The 19,547-nt window shown below is 43.2% G+C and overlaps 1 protein-coding gene across 4 annotated transcripts in view; it reads left to right on the forward strand.

Annotated features, from left to right (window-relative positions):
• The window catches only part of BRPF1 (bromodomain and PHD finger containing 1), a 50,838-nt gene that overhangs the window by 17,184 nt on the left and 14,107 nt on the right, over window positions 1–19,547 (forward strand). For 2 of the 4 annotated variants that reach the window (XM_056524693.1, XM_056524697.1), the window contains 5 exons: window positions 1,828–1,959; window positions 2,064–2,210; window positions 6,092–6,404; window positions 6,688–7,005; window positions 17,453–17,746. In XM_056524693.1, coding sequence (XP_056380668.1) covers window positions 1,828–1,959; window positions 2,064–2,210; window positions 6,092–6,404; window positions 6,688–7,005; window positions 17,453–17,746 — 1,204 coding nt within the window. The remainder of the gene's footprint in view (window positions 1–1,827; window positions 1,960–2,063; window positions 2,211–6,091; window positions 6,405–6,687; window positions 7,006–17,452; window positions 17,747–19,547) is intronic. The other 2 variants (XM_056524695.1, XM_056524694.1) reach the window with 2 other exon arrangements.

The raw sequence follows: 19,547 nt of genomic DNA on the forward strand, positions 1-19,547 counted from the left end.
TGTGTCCTTATATCATGCTATGGTTTCAAGTAGAGATGAGCGAACTTACAGTAAATTCGATTCGTCACGAACTTCTCGGCTCAGCAGTTGATGTCTTATCCTGCATAAATTAGTTCAGCTTTCAGGTGCTCCGGTGGGCTGGAAAAGGTGGATGCAGTCTTAGGAAAGAGTCTCCTAGGACTGTATCCACCTTTTCCAGCCCACGGGAGCACCTGAAAGCTGAACTAATTAATGCAGGAAAAGTCATCAACTGCCGAGCCGAGAAGTTCGTGACAAATCGAATTTATTGTAAGTTCGCTCATCTCTTGTTTCAAGCACAGATATATACGTGGCTGCAGGGGCCATTTGATCAACACTTTTAGTTATTTGTTGCTGGCACTAAATGTTCTAAAATTGTCTTTGAACTTTTGTTCTCTTGACAAATACTAAGTAAATGAAAACCAAATGGACACCATAAAGCCTATGCCCAACTTTTCAACCATTGCTACAATGCATCTACCAACATAAAACTCTACAAACCTTATGTAAGCCCATTCTCTAGTTCTTGTCTTGGTATGGTACAAGCAGTATAGGAGGGAGTGAGCCACAACTGCTCGTTCAGACTACAAAGGGTTACTTGCTGTCTGTTACCATAAGGACACATGGCTCTGCCTAAGACCTATATACACAAAACCAGTTCGAGATTTTTAAGCATACCTGCAAATAAAAAAAAAACAAAACTTTTGACGATGTCGGGGTCTGAGTATTCAGACTCTGACTGATCACAAAAACGAGCCCAAAAAGGAAATCACCGCTGCAGCTTCTATCCCCACTTTGTGTGTTTAAGACCAGATGTCCCAATAGATTTATTTTATCAGTCCATCCGGTAGAGAACACCCTAAGTGCGCACTTATCCTTGCTCATTGTTTTGATTGGTCAGGTCTGAACACTCAGACCCTGACACATCAATTCAATTGACAGGTTTGTATAGCTTACTAAAAGTTTTTTTTATGATTCTGCCCATTTAAAGGGGTATTCCAGGATTTTTTTTATTTGACTATGCTACAGGGGCTGTAAAGTTAGTGTTGTTCATAATATAGTGTCTGTACCTGTGTGTGACGGTTTTCTCACAATTCTTCTGTGATTTTCACCCCACTATTTATTTTTATCAGCATACAAAATGACTGTTGTCTCAGATTTTTCCCAGCTTGCAATGCGGCAGAGACCTGACTCACTAGTCAGCTGATGACAGGGAGCCTGTCTGCTTCAATGGGTGGAGAGATCAATCTGCAACTAATGCAACAGCTGTAGGCACCCTGATTGAATACCACAGGTCTTTTGTTTCAATGGGTGGAGTGGCTGATGTGTGGTAGGGAGGAAAATGGCATTGTGGGATTTGTAGTAAAAAAAAAAAAAAAAAAAAAAAAGTCAAACAGGAAATACAAGTTCACAAAAGTTAGCCACAGTGTTATGGTAATCTCATGACATAGCCATTTAGCCCCAAGACAAGCGCAGATCCTTCCTAAGCATTTCCATTACTGTCTGCCAGGTACGTGCTAAAATCACCTTATGGTGGAGAACCCCTTTAAGTCAAGATCACCTAAGCAATATTCATTAAAAGCAATACAATAGGTTGCAAAGTGGACATAATCTTAATTTGCCTTTCCTCGGTATATGTTAGTGATTTGCTTTTGTCATAACCTGGAAGGATTTCTCTCAGTTCAGTAGAGCACCATTTTTTACGTAGCTTACCTGACATGTACCATACCCCTGAAAACACACCTTTATGGTAAGGATACAACTCGGATAACTACTTTCTTTGTGTTAACGTATTTTATCTTTCAACAGAAAGACTCCACGGATAAAAACTGGATGCTGAAAGAACAATTAAAATCTTGGCAGCGGCTCCGGCATGACCTGGAGCGGGCGCGCCTTTTGGTAGAATTAATACGCAAGCGAGAGAAGTTTAAAAGAGAAACGGTAACAATCTGCTACCTCTCACTTTGTTTCCGAGACACAACTCTATGTCCTGTGCTTAAGGTCGGTGTTCTTTTTTTTTTTTCCCCCACCTTTCTCTCTTACAGATAAAAATCCAGCAGTTGGCTCTTGAGGTCCAACTAACTCCATTTCTTATTCTCTTGAGAAAGACTCTAGAGTTATTACAGGAAAAAGATACCAGCAATATATTTACTGAACCGATCAATATGTCTGAGGTAACAGAACTGTACGAAGTAAGAATCCAATCTCCCACCACACTTTATGTGCATCTCATAACCATTTTGTCTGTATGCTGCATGACTTTACTGACTTCTGTTTTGCTGTTTATGGTAAATCAGATTTTATATTATTAACATGGCTATAAAGACCTTGAGGGAGATTTATCATTGTTGTCTTTAGAAAGTGTGTTTTAAAGTAATTTTGTATGGTTCCTCCTATTCTCTGCGACTTTTTTGCACAAAATAAAGTCGCAGTTGCGCAAAGTATGTGCGACTTTTTGAAAGTGCTTTCCAAAAAACAGTTTTGTTAGCCAGGTCAGGGCTGGTGTAGATTTGGAGGGGTTTGTGACTTTTTGTACGACATTTACACTTTCACATTCACAAATCTGTTACCACTAGAAAGTGAAGAACTGATATTGATCTGTCGCAAATAAAAGTGCTTAGGCGCAAGTGCAACATTTAAAGCGCCAGATATAGGCAAAAAAAAGCTCTGAAGACAATGATAAATCTCCCCCCTTGTATTTGCATGTGCTTTCATAGGAAAATAGGGATCTTTTGCTTAGCCATGTATTAAAGAGCAGTTTCACCCATTAATGGAGTTATCCAGTATATATAAAAAAAAAACGTATCCCCTTAGGATTCGGGATAAGTGTCCGATCCCAGTGGTCGGACCTCCGCAATCTCCATCCCGGCTCTCTGCATTAATGAAGCTGTGGCCGACACACCGCTCTATATGCATCTCTAATTTAATGTATCTCCTGCTCTCCCATAGAGATGCATAGTGGGGGCTTGTTGACCACCGCTGCGTGCTGTGGTCGACACCCTTAATAAATGCAGAGAGCCGGGCTGCCAGGCAGGAGATCACTGGGTCCCAGCGGTCAAGAAAATCTGCAGATAGGTGATAAGTTTGGTGTGTTTTTTGTTTTTTTCGTATACCGGACTGCTCCTTTAATAAATTTCAATTGCATCATGAATCAATTCAGATCACTAGTTTCCAGCAGCATACCCTTCTCATAAAGGGATTGCATATTACTAGGATGTACCATCTCTTTTTGATTGGAGAAGTTTTGACCCCCTGGCACACAAACAAATCTTGAAAATAAAGGGTTAACACTTGTATTTTAGAGCAGCACCCCCCTTTTGCAAAGTGATTACCTCCATCCCCACCACCAATTATAAAGTATTGGCATATCCAAGAAACTTTAAAGATGTATTTCCACCTTTAAGGAGAACCTGTCAGGTCCCCTGGGCCGAACTTATTAGCTCCAGGATCTTACAGGTGAGGAGAACAGTGTTCCGATGCTGTGGAATACTGCATACAGCAAAAAAATAAAAATAAATTTTTTTAAATTGGCCATGCTTTAACCTGGTATCCAGTCACAGGGGTGGAGCCACGGTGACTTCCAGTCATGCTTGCCACATCCTCCTCTGCCAGTTGGGTGCCCAGATTAAAGAGAATCTGTAGTCAACCCAAAATAAAAATGAAATTTTACTATAATGAAATAGCTTAGCGTGTCTGATCACACACCTTTTTTTACAGTTTTTTCATACACCCTCCTTTTTCCAAGATATGTAGGTTTGTAGTTGGTCTGACAATTCAAGGAATCTTCAGATGGGCATGTAATTCATTTTAATAATGGGAGTGAATATTTCAGGATTATACAGTCAGGGGGTGTGTGTGCCAAATACACACCCCTAATGTAAAAGTCGAACCCCCTGACTGTACAATCTCGCCCATTATCTAATATTCACTTCCCTTATTGAAATTAAGTTTGAACCCATCTGACAACTGTATTGTCATTGCTATGAATAATAGTAAACAGGATGCTTAACTTTTTTTTTAATTTTTTTTCCCTGAAGTTCAAGTAACTAACATTAAAAATAACACTTGAGAAAACAGCCTGCAGACAGCCTTTCAGAGGGGTACTCCGGTACAGATATTTAATTTACTTCTATTTAAAAATCTTAATCCTTCCAGTACTTATCAGCTGCTTTATGCTGCAGAGGAAGTTGTGTAGTTTTTTTTCTGTCTGACCACAGTGCTCTCTGCTGACACCTCTGTCCATGTCAGGAACTGTCCAGAGCAGGAGCAAATCCCCATAGCAAACCTATCTTGCTCCGGACAGTTCCTGACACTGACAGAGACTGAAAAGAACTACACAACTTCCTCTGTAGCATAGAGCAACTGATAAGTACTGGAAGAATTAAGATTTTTATGTAGAAGTAATTTACAAATCTGTTTAACTTTCTCGCACCAGTTATTTAGGGAAAACATTTTTTTTTTTTATTATTATTGTGTTTTGCTTATTTTCTGGTAAACACATTTTCCCCTTAGGCCTTATTAAAGTGTACCTGTCGTTAACAAAAACTTTTGATATAATGTAGATAATACTATATGTATATTTGTAATATACATTGATTACATTTTTTTTTTTTATATTTTTGGGTGAAAAAATGCTGTCCCTGCAGTTATTTCTTGTGTGTCTCTATGAGGAGTCCAAATACAGGAAGTGAGGGCAGGAGAAACAGGGCTCTGTGCAGGCTCCTGGCTTGTCAATCATCCTGATGTGTGAGCTGAGAGTGTGTCACAGAGCCCTGGCTTGTCCTTACTGCACAGAGCCCTGCTTGTCCGCCCACACTTCCTGTATTTGGACTCCTCATAGAGACTTACAGGCAATGGCTGTAGAGACATAAATATACACATTTTGTATCCAATGTATATTGCAAATAAACATATAATGTTTATCTACATTGTATAAAAAGTATTTGTTAATGAAAGGTTCACTTTAAGGATTTTGGGGGGAATTTATCATTCCCAGCACAGAATGGCTAAATCGCAAAAAAACAAAACAAAAAACTTTGTGCAAGCCCCATCTTTGTGTATGTTGCGCAGAAACTGAGCTTACATGTAAAGTTTGTACAATTTTGCCACTCTGCACTGGCACAGACAATAAATTCTTCCTTAATTTTTTTCTGCCGTCTGCACTATATGTAAAACCATGCATGCTATGAGAAGAATGTTTTTGCACCCAAGTAAGTTTGGTGTGACAAAAATAGGCATAAAAATGTTTAACGGAGACTGTGTACACCTTATAAGGCTACATTTACATCTATCGTATGTGTTTTGTTTTGCTGCTGCAGATTTCATGCCGTTAAATCAATACAAACAAATAGTTGAACATTGCATTAAATATGGATGTATCCCTAAAACATATTGACATCTAAGGGGTTGTTTTTCACTTAGGAAGTCCACTATGTGAGCCATTGACAGACTGTTGGCATACGTGGATTACATAATTGTGCGTGTGAAGAAATTTATTGCTGACAGCAACTTTCCCTAGCAAAATCCTTGAGTTTTCCCAAAGGTCTAAGAAGCTTGACCCTTAGCATCAACAAGGGATTGTCAGGTTGTCCACTCCACTGTAGACACGCACTCATATTTCATTCATTGTGGAGAAGGACATAGCATATTTTAATTCACCATAATGTTGACTAAAGAAAAGCAACAACCATTCTGAGCTTGGCTGAGTGGTGCTTTCTTATATAAAGGGAAACTAAGTCTGAGAGATTTAAATTAAAACCAATGTTTCCTATTTGCTCCAATAAAGGACCATGCCAATCACACACATTCATGGCATTTTCACAGGATGTGCTGAAAATGTCTGATAGGTGTGGATCCCAGAGATGGTACCTTCATCTATCTTTAGAATGGCGCCTGGCATGGTTGCAGTTTTGCACACTGAGCTCAGTTATATTCCAGTTCATCCCCCCCCAAAAATAAAAAAAATCTGATTGCAACAGGAATTGACAATCACTTGGAATGCAATGCACGTGCAATGTTATTCTGATGCTCTTGGCTGCTGCTTAACCTCTGGCTTTTTCCTTTTTCTTCAAAGGTACCTGACTACTTAGAACATATCAAGAAGCCAATGGATTTTAAGACAATGAAAGCTAACTTGGAAGCGTTCCGCTACAAAAACTTTGATCAGTTCGAGGATGACTTCAACCTAATAGTCAATAACTGCATCAAGTATAACTCTAAAGACACCATCTTTTACCGGGCGGCTGTCCGGCTGCGAGAACAGGGAGCGGCTGTCATCAGACAGGCTCGTCGGCAGGCAGAAAAAATTGGTATAGACTTTGAGACTGGAATGCACTTACCCCAGGTCGGCATGGGAAATGAGATTGTACGTCAAGGCAAAGAGGCTGGTAAGTATCGCAGTCCTGCCCAGAAGCACTTATATTAATGTTCAGAAATATGTACAATAACTTTTTTTTATTTTTTACTGTACAGTCAACATATTTGTTTACAGACACAGCCAAGTGAGCACACTTTTTCTTCCCCCCCCCCCCCCCCCCCCCCCCCCCCTAATTTTTATCTTTAATCTGGAACTCGTTTGGGTTTGGAGTTCTAATTGGGTCTTTGTTAGGAACTACCGTTACCGTAATGTAACAAAAAGTCATAAATATTTTTGTTTACCATCTTCACCAGATATTGAACGCACACCTCCCTCCGACAACCGCAAACCTCTCCCTCTAGAAGAGCAGCTTAAAGTTCAGCTTGCGCGGCTGGACGAGGTCAATGCGGGCAAGCAGAGCATAGGAAGAGTGCGCCGGGCCAAGATGATCCGCAAGGAGATAACTTCCATCCGCCGCAAGATGTCCCAACAACAAGATTCCAGAAGGGACGGAGCCACGGAACGGCACAGCGTGGCTGGAAGAGGTAGCTTGCCTATGCGTGGCGCTTCTGAGAAAGATGGACAGACGGACAGTGCTGCAGAAGAGAGCAGCAGTCAGGAGACGGGGAAAGGTACTGACCAGTGTTAGTTGACTGCTTTCTGATTCCAGCAGGGGCCTCTTCTGCAGCTCTGTATAGTTTCCAGATCTGTTTACATTCATGTGTGTGATTGTTATTATACTGCACTTTCTTTTCTGTTTTTGCATAATATTTTTTTTGTCCTGCTAAAGATAGGCAAGTGTTTTTTGAACTGCAGATTCTAAAGCTTTGTGGTTTCACTTTTTTTTTTTTTTTTTCTTCAGCTAAGCCATAAATCCTTGTTTTATACTTTATCATGTGCTTTAAATCTTCAAATGTGGTCTTGTGAGTAAAGCTTGGTGTTTGGTTAGGGTGTTTTCTTTGTTTGCTTTTAAAATGCTGCTATATAAGTTGCTTAGATTAGACTTAAATGTGAAATATCCTTCATTAGAGTTATGTGGGACCTCCTACATTGTTTGGGCCATTGTTTGGGCCATGCCACTATTTACCAGCATCTTTTGACTCTATCACAGATTCTTCATGGTATCACTATGTCAGATGAACATTTTGAAACAGATGTCAACATGTGCATCCAGCACTGAATGCAGAATGGCTGGAGGCAGCACAGCATTACTTACAACACATGTCGCTAGGCAACCACCTTAAAGGTGGTTGGCATTAAAGGCATTAAAGGTGGTTGGCTAGGCATTAAAGGAGTACTCCGGTGGCAAACTTATTTTTTTTGTTTTTTTTTTAAATCAACTGGTGCTAGAAAGTTAAACAGATTTGTAAATTATTTTCATTAAAAAATCTTTACCCTTCCAGTACTTATTAGCAGCTTTATGCTACAGAGGAAATTCTTTTGCTTTTTGTATTTCTTTTTTTGTCTTATCCACAGTGCTCTCTGCTGACACCTGATGCCCATATCAGAAACTGTCCAGAGCAGGAGAAAATCCCCAGAGCAAACCTATGCTGCTCTGGACAGTTCCTGACAAGGACATCAGGTGTCAGCAGAGAGCACTGTGGACAAGACAAAGAAGAAATTCAATAAGAAAAGAATTTCCTCTGTAGCATACAGCTGCTAAAAAGTACTGGAAGGGTAAAGATTTTTTTTATTGATGTAACTTACAAATCTGTTTATCTTTCTGGCACCAGGTCATAAAAAAAAAAAAAAAAAGTTTTCCACCGGAGTACCCCTTTAACTGTAGAAGTGTACATTACAGGAACGGTTAGATACATTTTTTTTTGAGTGCACATAACATGTATCATATTGATATTGTTTACAGCAAATGCTAATAAGGACCATTAATCTAGGGCAGTGGTCTTCAACCTGCGGACCTCCAGATGTTGCAAAACTACAACTCCCAGCATGCCCGGACAGCCGTTGGCTGTCCGGGCATGCTGGGAGTTGTAGTTTTGCAACATCTGGAGGTCCGCAGGTTGAAGACCACTGATCTAGGGCTACATGGCAACTTGTGCCCATGTGACATCATAGCTAATGGCCTTTACTGCAATACAAGAATTGGAAGAAATCCAAAGCTGCTGGATTTTTGCACAACCACAGTTGCAGCACTACTACAGTCACATTTGCGATTTCAGCAGCACAACGTTGCGGATTTATGTTCCATGTCCATAAGCTGCCTTGTAGCCTGAGCCTTAAGCCACACAAAAACAACCTGAGGATTTGTCTTCTATATGTGGATAAGTAGGATACCTGTATTGTAGTTCTGATTCGTTATGCAGGTTTAGGAAAAGCTGAGTTGCATTTGCAATCAGTACTGTAATGGCTGCCATATTGTTGTTGAACATTTTCCAGGAACTGATATAACTAGAGCTACATGTAATATGCAAACTACCGTATATTTACTCCTGGTGTCTGGATTGTTGGTGAGATTATTTTTTTTTTTTTCAGTAGCCCAACACATTGTGAATGTGAGTAGTAGATGGTGTCCGTGTTCTCCACTACAGAAACAAAACACCATATAATGTAGTGTAGGGCCTGAGAGGTGGAGCGTAGCTTAAATGGGTACTCCGGTGGAAACCTTTTATTTTTTATTTTTTAAATCAACTGGTGCCAGAAAGTTAAACAGATTTGTAAATTACTTCTATTAAAAAAATCTTAATCCTTCCAGTACTTATTAGCTGCGTAATACTGCAGAGGAAATTCTTTTCTTTTTGGATTTCTTTTCTGTCTTTTCCACACTGCTCTCTGCTGACTCCTCTGTCAGACCTCGGTCAGGACCTGTCCAGAGCAGGAGAAAATCTCCATAGTAAACACATGCTGCTCTGGACAGTTCCTGACCTGGACAGAGGTGTCAGCAGAGAGCACTGTGGTCAGACAGAAAAGAAATCCAAAAAAGAAAAGAATTTCCTCTGTGGTATTCAGCAGCTGATATGTACAGGAAGGATTAAGATTAAAAGGAAGTAAAAGTAATTTACAAATCTAATGTAAATTAAGAGTTCCCAGTCCTCAAATACCTCAGCCAAAAAGGTTGTACAATGGATGTTTGCAAAGATGCATACATTTTATTATAAATAACTTTTACACAATTTCTCACCGGGTCCGTGTAATATAACATAAAAATATACTTGATAATAAATGTAAGATACAAGAAAAATGTCCAGTGTGTATGGAAGGACACTTGTGTGTGTGTGTATGTGTGTGTGTATATATATATATACACATACATACACACACACACACACACACACACACACACACACACACATATATATATATAAACTGCAACAGTGATTGACCGCAATTCACATTCAATAGCAGTTCGTATTCAATAATGCAGTATCTGAATAACTGATGGTACTATGTACCGCTCACCGCTCCTTGGAGATATGAACTGCTATTGAATGTGAATTGCGGTCAATCACTATTGCAGTTATATAAATACAGTGACCCCCCCCCGACCTACGACGGCCCCGACATCTAATCATTTCAACATACGATGGTCTCTCAGAGGCCATCGCATGTTGAAGGCAGCATCAACATACAAGGCTTTTTTATGTCGGGGCCATCGCATAAACGGCTATCCGGCAGCACAGACTGCTTCAGCTGCCACCGGATAGCCGTTTACGGTGCCTCATGTGGTCCGCTGACGATCACTTACCTGTCCTCGGGGCTCCGGCGCATCCTCTTCGGGATCCCTTGCATCGTCGGCGCTCTCCATCGACATCATCACGTCGCTGCGCACGCCGTCCTGTCATCCAATAGGAGCGGCGTGCGTAACGACGTGATGGCGGCGACGGAGAGCGAGGATGCCGGGGAAGCATAACCTCCAATACCAGTGGTCTTTAACCTGTGGACTAGAGATGAGCGAACTTACAGTAAACTCGATTCGTCACGAACTTCTCAGCTCGGCAGTTGATGACTTTTCCTGCGTAAATTAGTTCAGCTTTCAGGTGCTCCGGTGGGCTGGAAAAGGTGGATACAGTCCTAGGAAAGAGTCTCCTAGGACTGTATCCACCTTTTCCAGCCCACCAGAGCACTGGAAAGCTGAACTTATTTATGCTGGAAAAGACGTCAACTGCCGAGCCGAGAAGTTCGTGACGAATCGAATTTACTGTAAGTTCGCTCATCTCTACTGTGGACCTCCAGATGTAGCAAAACTACAACTCCCAGCATGCCCGGACAGCCGTTGGCTGTCCGGGCATGCTGGGTGTTGTAGTTTTGCAACATCTGGAGGACCGCAGGTTGTAGACCACTGTCCTATACTTTACATTGCACGGATCCCTCAACATACGATGGTTTTAACAAACGATGGTTCATTTGGAACAGATTACCATTGTATGTTGAGGGACCACTGTATATTTTTATGTTATTTTATGTTCTATCACACGGACCCCTTGAGACATTTTATGTGTAAAAGTTATTTATAATAAAATTTATGCATCTTTCCAAACATCCATTGTACAACCTTTTTGGCTGAGGTATTTGAGGACTGGAACTCTATTATTTTACATTCCATTGTCATTTCATTTGAGGGTACAGGTGCACCCAGTTAACCTTGTACAATTTTTGTTGTGAGCTGTCAATCTATTTTGATATTTTTAATTTACAAATCTGTTTTAACTTTTTGGCAACAGTTGATTTAAAAAAATGTTTTCCCCCGGAGTACCCCTTTAAATCTCTGGATATGCCTCTGCCCTTCAGGCCCAGCACTACGGATAAGATGATGTTTTAGTTTTACCTTTTTAAACTAAGGCCCCTTTCACACTATAAAAACATTATAGGACGCCCGTTAGGAAATCGGCAGTTGTACGGCCGGTACAAATATACGGCCGGTAGTGCATGCACTAATTCTCCTGTTACTATCCCCCCGTCACAAAATAACGTCAGTTATTAATAACGGGCTATAACGGGTTAAAACGGCTATAAGAAAAATTCCATAGACTATAATGGGATTTTCAAAGGGCCGTAAGTGATTTTGTATCGGCCGTATAACTGCCGAATTCATAACGGGCGTTCATAACGGAAGTGTTTTTATAGTGTGAAAGGGGCCTAAGAGTTTACTAACTATTTAGAGGTCTGTGTATAAAATATATATATATATATATATATATATATATATATATATATATATATATATATATTTATTTATTTTTTTTTGTCATTAAAGGGGTACTCCCATGGAAAACAATTATTATTATTATTTTTTTTTTTAAATCAACTGGTGCCAGAAAGTTAAACAGATTTGTAAATCACTTCTATTAAAAAGATCTTAATCCTTCCAGTACTTTTTAGGGGCTGTATTCTAAAGAGAAATCCAATAAAGAAATTAATTTCCTCTGATTTCATGACCACAGTGCTCTCTGTTGACCTCTGCTGTCCATTTTAGGAACTGCCCAGAGCAGTTTGTTTGCTATGGGGATTTTTTCCTGCTCTGGACAGTTCATGAAATGGACAGCAGAGGTCAGCAGAGAGCACTGTGGTCATGACATCAGAGAAAATGCATTTCTTTTTTGGATTTCTCTTTAGTATACAGCATCTAAAAAGTACTGGAAGGATTAAGATTTTTTTTAATAGAAGTGATTTACAAATCTGTTTAACTTTCTGGCACCAGTTGATTTAAAAAAAGAAAAAGTTTTCCACGGGAGTACCCTTTTAAATAGATTTGTTTATAGAATGTGAACGGTTATAGGATTAATTTCATATTAAAGGGGTTATCCCATAAGTAACTGTTATCGGCCAAGCCAATATACACGATAGTGTTTTTTGGGGTCCTGCAAAATCTACAACCTGTCCTTAGCACAGAGTTTCCCAACCAGGGTGCCTCCAGCTGTTGCAAAACTACAACTCCCAGCATGCCCGGACAGCCGAAGGCTGTCCGGGCATGCTGGGAGTTGTAGTTTTGCAACAGCTGGAGGCACACTGGTTGGGAAACGCTGCCTTAGCATATGCCATCCGTATCAGATCGATGGGGGGGGGGGTCCAACTCGCCCCCAATGAACAACTACTTAAAGGGGCTACATGCTTTGATGGTACCTTGTTCCCTTTATTGTTTACCAGGCTCAGCACCATGCAGTTTGTAGTTATTGGTAATGCACTTCAATTCATTTCATCTGGATGGGTTGTAGTAGTGTGAGCTATAAAACCAGGCTCAGCCATTGCAGCATTACCGCAACTGAGAGACCACATTGTTTTCATATGCTATAATAGCATCTATGTAAAAGTCTAAATGACACTATTTTATTGTCCTGGACGTTTTTTTTTTGTTTTGTTTTTCTTATAAATAACGTTGCTTTGGTCACTTCTGTGAATACTACTGATTCTTAGTTTTTACTAGAGATGAGTGAACTTACAGTAAAATTGATTCGTCACGAACTTCTCGGCTCGGCTGTTTATGTCTTTTCCTGCATAAATTAGTTCAGCTTTCAGGTGCTCCCATGGGCTGGAAAAGGTGGATACAGTCCTAGGAGACTCTTTCCTAAGACTGTATCCACCTTTTCCAGCCCACCGGAGCATCGGAAAGCTGAACTAATTTATGCAGGAAAAGTCAGCAACTGCCGAGCCGAGAAGTTCGTGACGAATCGAATTTACTGTAAGTTCGCTCATCTCTAGTTTTTACCCATAGCTAGAATATCATAGACTTTCCTGTTCACCAGTGATCATGCCTCAGGGCTGACCTGGCCTTCTCAGGGTGCTGCACCCTGTTTGTACCTATAAACATTTCTTTTCCGAGCCCTTGTTTAGTGGCTGACTTGTAGAGTATTTGTGCACAGCCCTTGAGGATGAAATCCTGTTGTCAGTTTTGGGAGATAGGACAATAGAAAAGGCTTTGGGGGTTTACTCTTTCTTTGATGAAAAGTTCTGCATTTTTAGTATATTTAGTGTTTTCAATTCCTTCAAAATCTCTGCTGACGGTAGTAGAAGCATTCTTTATAACATCCTGAACTATTATTGCTTTTAAAGGGATAGTCCAGTGGAAAACCATTTATTTTAAATCAACTGGTGTCAGAGAGTTGAACAGATTTGTAAATTACTTATATTAAAAAAAAAAAATAAAAAAAAATCTGAATCCTTCCAGTACTTATCAGCTGCTGTTTACTACAAAAGAAAAGTTATTTTCTTTTTGGATTTCTTTTCTGTCTGTCCACGGTGCTCTCTGCTGACACCTCTGTCCATGTCAGAAACTGTACAGAGCAGGAGCAAATCCCTATAGCAAACCTCTCCTGCTCTGGACAGTTCCTGACACTGATAGAGGTGTCAGCAGAGAGCACTGTGGTCAGACAGAAAAGAAATTCAAAAAGAAAAGAACTTCCTCTGTAGTATACAGCAGCTGATGAGTACTGGAAGGATTAAGATTTTTTAATAGAAGTAATTTACAAATCTATTTAACTTTCTCACACCAGTTGATTTAAAATAAATTGTTTTCCACCCGAGTACCCCTTTAGTCTAGATCAGTGTTTCCCAAGCAGGGTGCCTCCAGCTGTTGCAAAACTACAACACCCAGCATGCCCGGACAGCCGTTGGCTGTCCGGGCATGCTGGAAGTTGTAGTTTTCCAACAGCTGAAAGCACCCTGCTTGGGAAACACTGATCTAGACTATCTGCTCTGTGATGAACAGCCTAGACTACTTTACTAAAACATTGTAGTAAAATATCAGGGCATTAACGGACAACTGCAAGATAGGGGATAAGTGTTTGATCGCGGGGGGTCCGACCGCTGGGACCCCCACCCCCCCCCCCCACGATCTCCTGTACGGGGCCGCGGCTGTGCCGTGGCTCTCTCGTGCAGGGGGCATGCCGGGTGCAGCACGCCTCCTCCATGCATCTCTATGGGAGAGGCGGGGAGGCCGTTTTCGTACCTCCCCGGCTCCCCCATAGAACTGTATGGGGACGGGAAGGAGACGGGGCGTCACCGTCGACATCTAGGCCGACACTTGGCGCCTTAGCACTCACTATGAGCGCTAATGGCGGCGCCCCGTTAGGGAGATCTCGGGGGTCCCAGCGGTCGGACCCCCCGCGATCAAACCCTTATCCCCTATCTTGTAGATAGGGGATAAGTGTATATTGCGCTGCAGTTGTCCTTTTAAGGAGATCCTTAGAGAGGATCATCTAGACTGGATACATCATAGCAAAGTCTTAGGCCTAATTAAAGGGGTATTCCAGGAAAAAAAAAATTTTTTTTTTATTTTTTTTATCAACTGGCTCCAGAAAGTTAAACAGATTTGTTAATTACTTCTATTAAAAAATCTTAATCCTTTCAATAATTATCAGCTGCTGAAGTTGAGTTGTTGTTTTTCTGTCTGGCAACAGTGCTCTCTGCTGACATCTCTGCTTGTCTCTGGAACTGCACAGAGTAGAAGAGGTTTGCTATAGGGGTTTGCTTCTAAACTGGGCGGTTTCCGAGACACGTGTCATCAGAGAGCACTTAGACAGAAGAACAGCTCAACTTCAGCAGCTCATAAGTACTGAAAGGATTAAGATTTTTTAATAGACGTAATTTACAAGTCTGTGTAACTTTCTGGAACCAGTTGATATATATAAAAAAAGTATTTTTCCTGGATAACCCCTTTTTATGTCCAGTGATATGGAGCCGTCCCAGATGGGCTGCAAAAATATCCATCAACAAGCTGAATCTGCAGTCAAGGTTCCATCTGTTGCCCTGTAGGCTGCAATGGGCCACAGCACCAGAACTATGGACTTTCCAGCAAAGTGAACTTACAGCTTTGGTTAATCAGATCAGAAAATACCGCCTGTATTTTTTTGATCCAGCATCTGCACGTCATATACAAACCTGGCCTTAGTTTAGGACTACGGTGTATTCTTTCTGTATTGGCAAATTTAATCACATATTATATTAAAATGTTGCAGAACTTTTAATTACAGAATGATAAAACTGGAAGATTTCTTTTGTTAGTGCAATATCTACATTTCAGCACTTACTTGTACGTGCCTAGTGTGGGGGATGGCAGGAAACTAGAACATAGTGATTTTCCCAAAGACATTTCTCTTATTTTCAGTTTATCTATCACTTTTCATCGTACTGCATTGATTCTTGTTGACAAAGAGTAAATCCATTTGGGGCAGGGTAACAGTTCAATAAAATCCGTAAAAAATAAATAAAAATAAGTAAATAAAATACATATACATGATTATATATCATGTGTTGCAAGAATACTAATAATGGATTGTATCTGCCCCGATGACTTAGATTTAGGTCAAATGTGTTAACAATAGATCTAGTTTAGGGGTTTTCCAGGAAAGTGCATTAGGGGTGTAAAACCATGGCCCTGTGGATTGTGCCGTACCTGACATGGTAAGATCCTTATGCTTGTGACTTAGACTGTGCTCAGCCTGTTCAAGTGAATGGACCTGATCTGGAGCATCAGACACAGTAACATTTATACAAATGTCACCGATGAGCTTGGGGGTTCCAGAGTTAGGCTTGCTTTTTCCACACATCCACGGTCTATCCCCAAAATTGGCATGAATGTAAAATCCTGGAAAACCCCTATTTAAAAGGGCCTGTCAGCTTTTCCGACATGTATGTTTTGTGAAATACTCCCCTGTGAAATGACAGTACTAGGGCATCTTTTCTTAGAATTGTGTTGCGCATTCCTTAGTTATTCCTCCTGGAAATCTTTAAATATAGTGACAAATGTTTATCCCTTCACCATCTAACTCAGTTCAATCAGTGCAGACAGTATTACAAGGGGAATCGTAACGCCCAGCTCTCACTTCTAGGAGGAATGTCACAATGTGGAGTTGTAAGAAAAGATGTTCCAGAATTGTTTCATGAAGAATAGAAGTATTTTTTAGAAGGGAACCTGTCATGAGATTTTATCATGTATAACACATGGCAACACGTTGTACTTAATAACATTTTCTTCCTCACCATCCTGGGAGACATTTCTGCCTGCAGGGATGGTGAGGATATGAAGTTAGAAAGTGTCCTCTCACAGCCCCATTAGTAGTCCCCTGGGCAGAGAGAGGATATACTCACCTAGTTCAGTCTTCTGCGGTTGTAATCACGCCCCCTTACCCATAGAAGATGGGACTAGGTGAGTATATCTCACTGCGCAGGGGACTACTTACAGGTCGGTGGGGGAGACTTTCTAACTTCATATTCTCACCATCACTGTTGGCAGAAATGTATATAAGGCATTGCCACGCATTATATATGGTAAAAATCTAATGACAAGTTCTCTTTAAAATAGTTTGTCAGGAGAGCTGACAGAATGACCTTAAAGGGGTACTCCGCTGCTCAGCGTTTGGAACAAACTGTTCCGAACACTGGAGCCAGCGCCGGAAGCTCGTGATGTCATAGCCCTGACCCCTCATGACGTCACGTCCCACACCCCCTCAATGCAAGTGTATGGGAAGCGGCTGTCACGCCCCTCCCACAGATTTGCATTGAGGGGGTGGGGCTATGATGTCACAAGCTCCCGACTCCAGCGTTTTGAACAGTTTGTTCCAAACACTGAGCAATGGAATACCCCTTTAAGGAAATGCAGACAGAATGCAAATGGCTTTATTCTAGGTATTTGGTTAGAATCAGTGTTTGTGAGGATTTTTTACCTTACGTAATGAACATGTAAAAAATGGTCATTGTTCTTTCATTGTCTTTGTAACTTTGTCCAGTTTGCAGCCCTTTTTGCACAGTTTTTTATCATTGTAATGAGCACTGTACTTTTGGAACAATGCTTTTGGGTAATGTTTTATATTTTTTCTATCAATAAAGCGTTTATTTAAAACTTCCGATTTGGCCATTTTTTGTTTTTTTTTAGTGTGTAGGAAGAGTCCTGTCTTACAGTGCTCCATCCAAACTCATAAAGGTTTATTACAAAGAAACTCTCCAGCTTTTTTTTTTTTTCCTTTTTGTTAAGCTGTTTATATTGTATTGTCTGGAGAAAATAAATACTTTTCCTTCCTTCTTCTCCTCTTTGTCCTGTTCTTTTTCCATTCTTCTACTCATCTGAACATTTCTCTTCTTTTCTGGGTCTTAACATCCTGCGCTATCTCTACCTGTCTCTTTTCCTCTCAGGACTTGGCCCAAACACTTCTTCCACCCCTGCACATGAAGTTGGTAGAAGGACGTCTGTCCTTTTCTCAAAGAAGAATCCCAAAACTGCAGGACCTCCAAAGAGACCAGGGAGGCCTCCTAAGAACAGGGATAACCAAATGGCATCAGGGAAAATCAGCAGTCCAATCGGACCCCCTCAACTCTCTATAATGGGTGGGTCTCAGAGGCAGCGTAAAAGAGTCAGAAGTCCCCGTCCTACATCTAGCTCGGACAGCGAGAGTGACAGTGACAAGTCAGCAGAAGATGCATCTCTAGGTGAGTAGTGATTTGGAGGCAGGAAAAAGCTATAATCTTAGCTAAATAGATGGGCTTTTTGGGTCTTTGTGTGCAGAGGACAACTGCTAAAGTGCTTCTGCTGCACTACATCTGATCATGCAAATACTATGAAGCAAATGTTCATCACTGTAATAAAGGCAAAATCTAATTCTTTTTTGGGTTTAAGTGTACCTGTCATTAGCAAAAAATGTTATATAGTATTATATGGATAATACCATTATGTGTATTTCTAATATACGTTGGTAAAAAAAAGTGTTTATTTTTGGGTGAAAATATGCCTTCCCTGCAGCTATTGTCTGTGTGTCTCTGTGCGGAGACCAAGTACAGGAAGTGTGGGCAGGAAAAGCAGGGCTCTGTTAAGGCTCCTGGCTTGTCAATCATCCTGCTGTGTGAGCCAGGGGCATGTCACAGAGCCTCAGTGCACAGAACCCTGCTTGTCCTCGGTGCGCGGAGCCCTGCTTGTCCTCGGTGCGCGGAGCCCTGCTTGTCCTCGGTGCGCGGAGCCCTGCTTGTCCTCGGTGCGCGGAGCCCTGCTTGTCCTCGGTGCGCGGAGCCCTGCTTGTCCTCGGTGCGCGGAGCCCTGCTTGTCCTCGGTGCGCGGAGCCCTGCTTGTCCTCGGTGCGCGGAGCCCTGCTTGTCCTCGGTGCGCGGAGCCCTGCTTGTCCTCGGTGCGCGGAGCCCTGCTTGTCCTCGGTGCGCGGAGCCCTGCTTGTCCTCGGTGCGCGGAGCCCTGCTTGTCCTCGGTGCGCGGAGCCCTGCTTGTCCTCGGTGCGCGGAGCCCTGCTTGTCCTCGGTGCGCGGAGCCCTGCTTGTCCTCGGTGCGCGGAGCCCTGCTTGTCCTCGGTGCGCGGAGCCCTGCTTGTCCTCGGTGCGCGGAGCCCTGCTTGTCCTCGGTGCGCGGAGCCCTGCCTGTCCTCGGTGCGCGGAGCCCCGCCTGTCCTCGGTGCGCGGAGCCCCGCCTGTCCTCGGTGCGCGGAGCCCCGCCTGTCCTCGGTGCGCGGAGCCCCGCCTGTCCTCGGTGCGCGGAGCCCCGCCTGTCCTCGGTGCGCGGAGCCCCGCCTGTCCTCGGTGCGCGGAGCCCCGCCTGTCCTCGGTGCGCGGAGCCCCGCCTGTCCTCGGTGCGCGGAGCCCCGCCTGTCCTCGGTGCGCGGAGCCCCGCCTGTCCTCGGTGCGCGGAGCCCCGCCTGTCCTCGGTGCGCGGAGCCCCGCCTGTCCTCGGTGCGCGGAGCCCCGCCTGTCCTCGGTGCGCGGAGCCCCGCCTGTCCTCGGTGCGCGGAGCCCCGCCTGTCCTCGGTGCGCGGAGCCCCGCCTGTCCTCGGTGCGCGGAGCCCCGCCTGTCCTCGGTGCGCGGAGCCCCGCCTGTCCTCGGTGCGCGGAGCCCTGCCTGTCCTCGGTGCGCGGAGCCCTGCCTGTCCTCGGTGCGCGGAGCCCTGCCTGTCCTCGGTGCGCGGAGCCCTGCCTGTCCTCGGTGCGCGGAGCCCTGCCTGTCCTCGGTGCGCGGAGCCCTGCCTGTCCTCGGTGCGCGGAGCCCTGCCTGTCCTCGGTGCGCGGAGCCCTGCCTGTCCTCGGTGCGCGGAGCCCTGCCTGTCCTCGGTGCGCGGAGCCCTGCCTGTCCTCGGTGCGCGGAGCCCTGCCTGTCCTCGGTGCGCGGAGCCCTGCCTGTCCTCGGTGCGCGGAGCCCTGCCTGTCCTCGGTGCGCGGAGCCCTGCCTGTCCTCGGTGCGCGGAGCCCTGCCTGTCCTCGGTGCGCGGAGCCCTGCCTGTCCTCGGTGCGCGGAGCC

Source organism: Hyla sarda, chromosome 6, assembly GCF_029499605.1.
Source record: "Hyla sarda isolate aHylSar1 chromosome 6, aHylSar1.hap1, whole genome shotgun sequence".
In the NCBI taxonomy this organism is placed as follows: Eukaryota; Metazoa; Chordata; class Amphibia; order Anura; family Hylidae; genus Hyla; species Hyla sarda.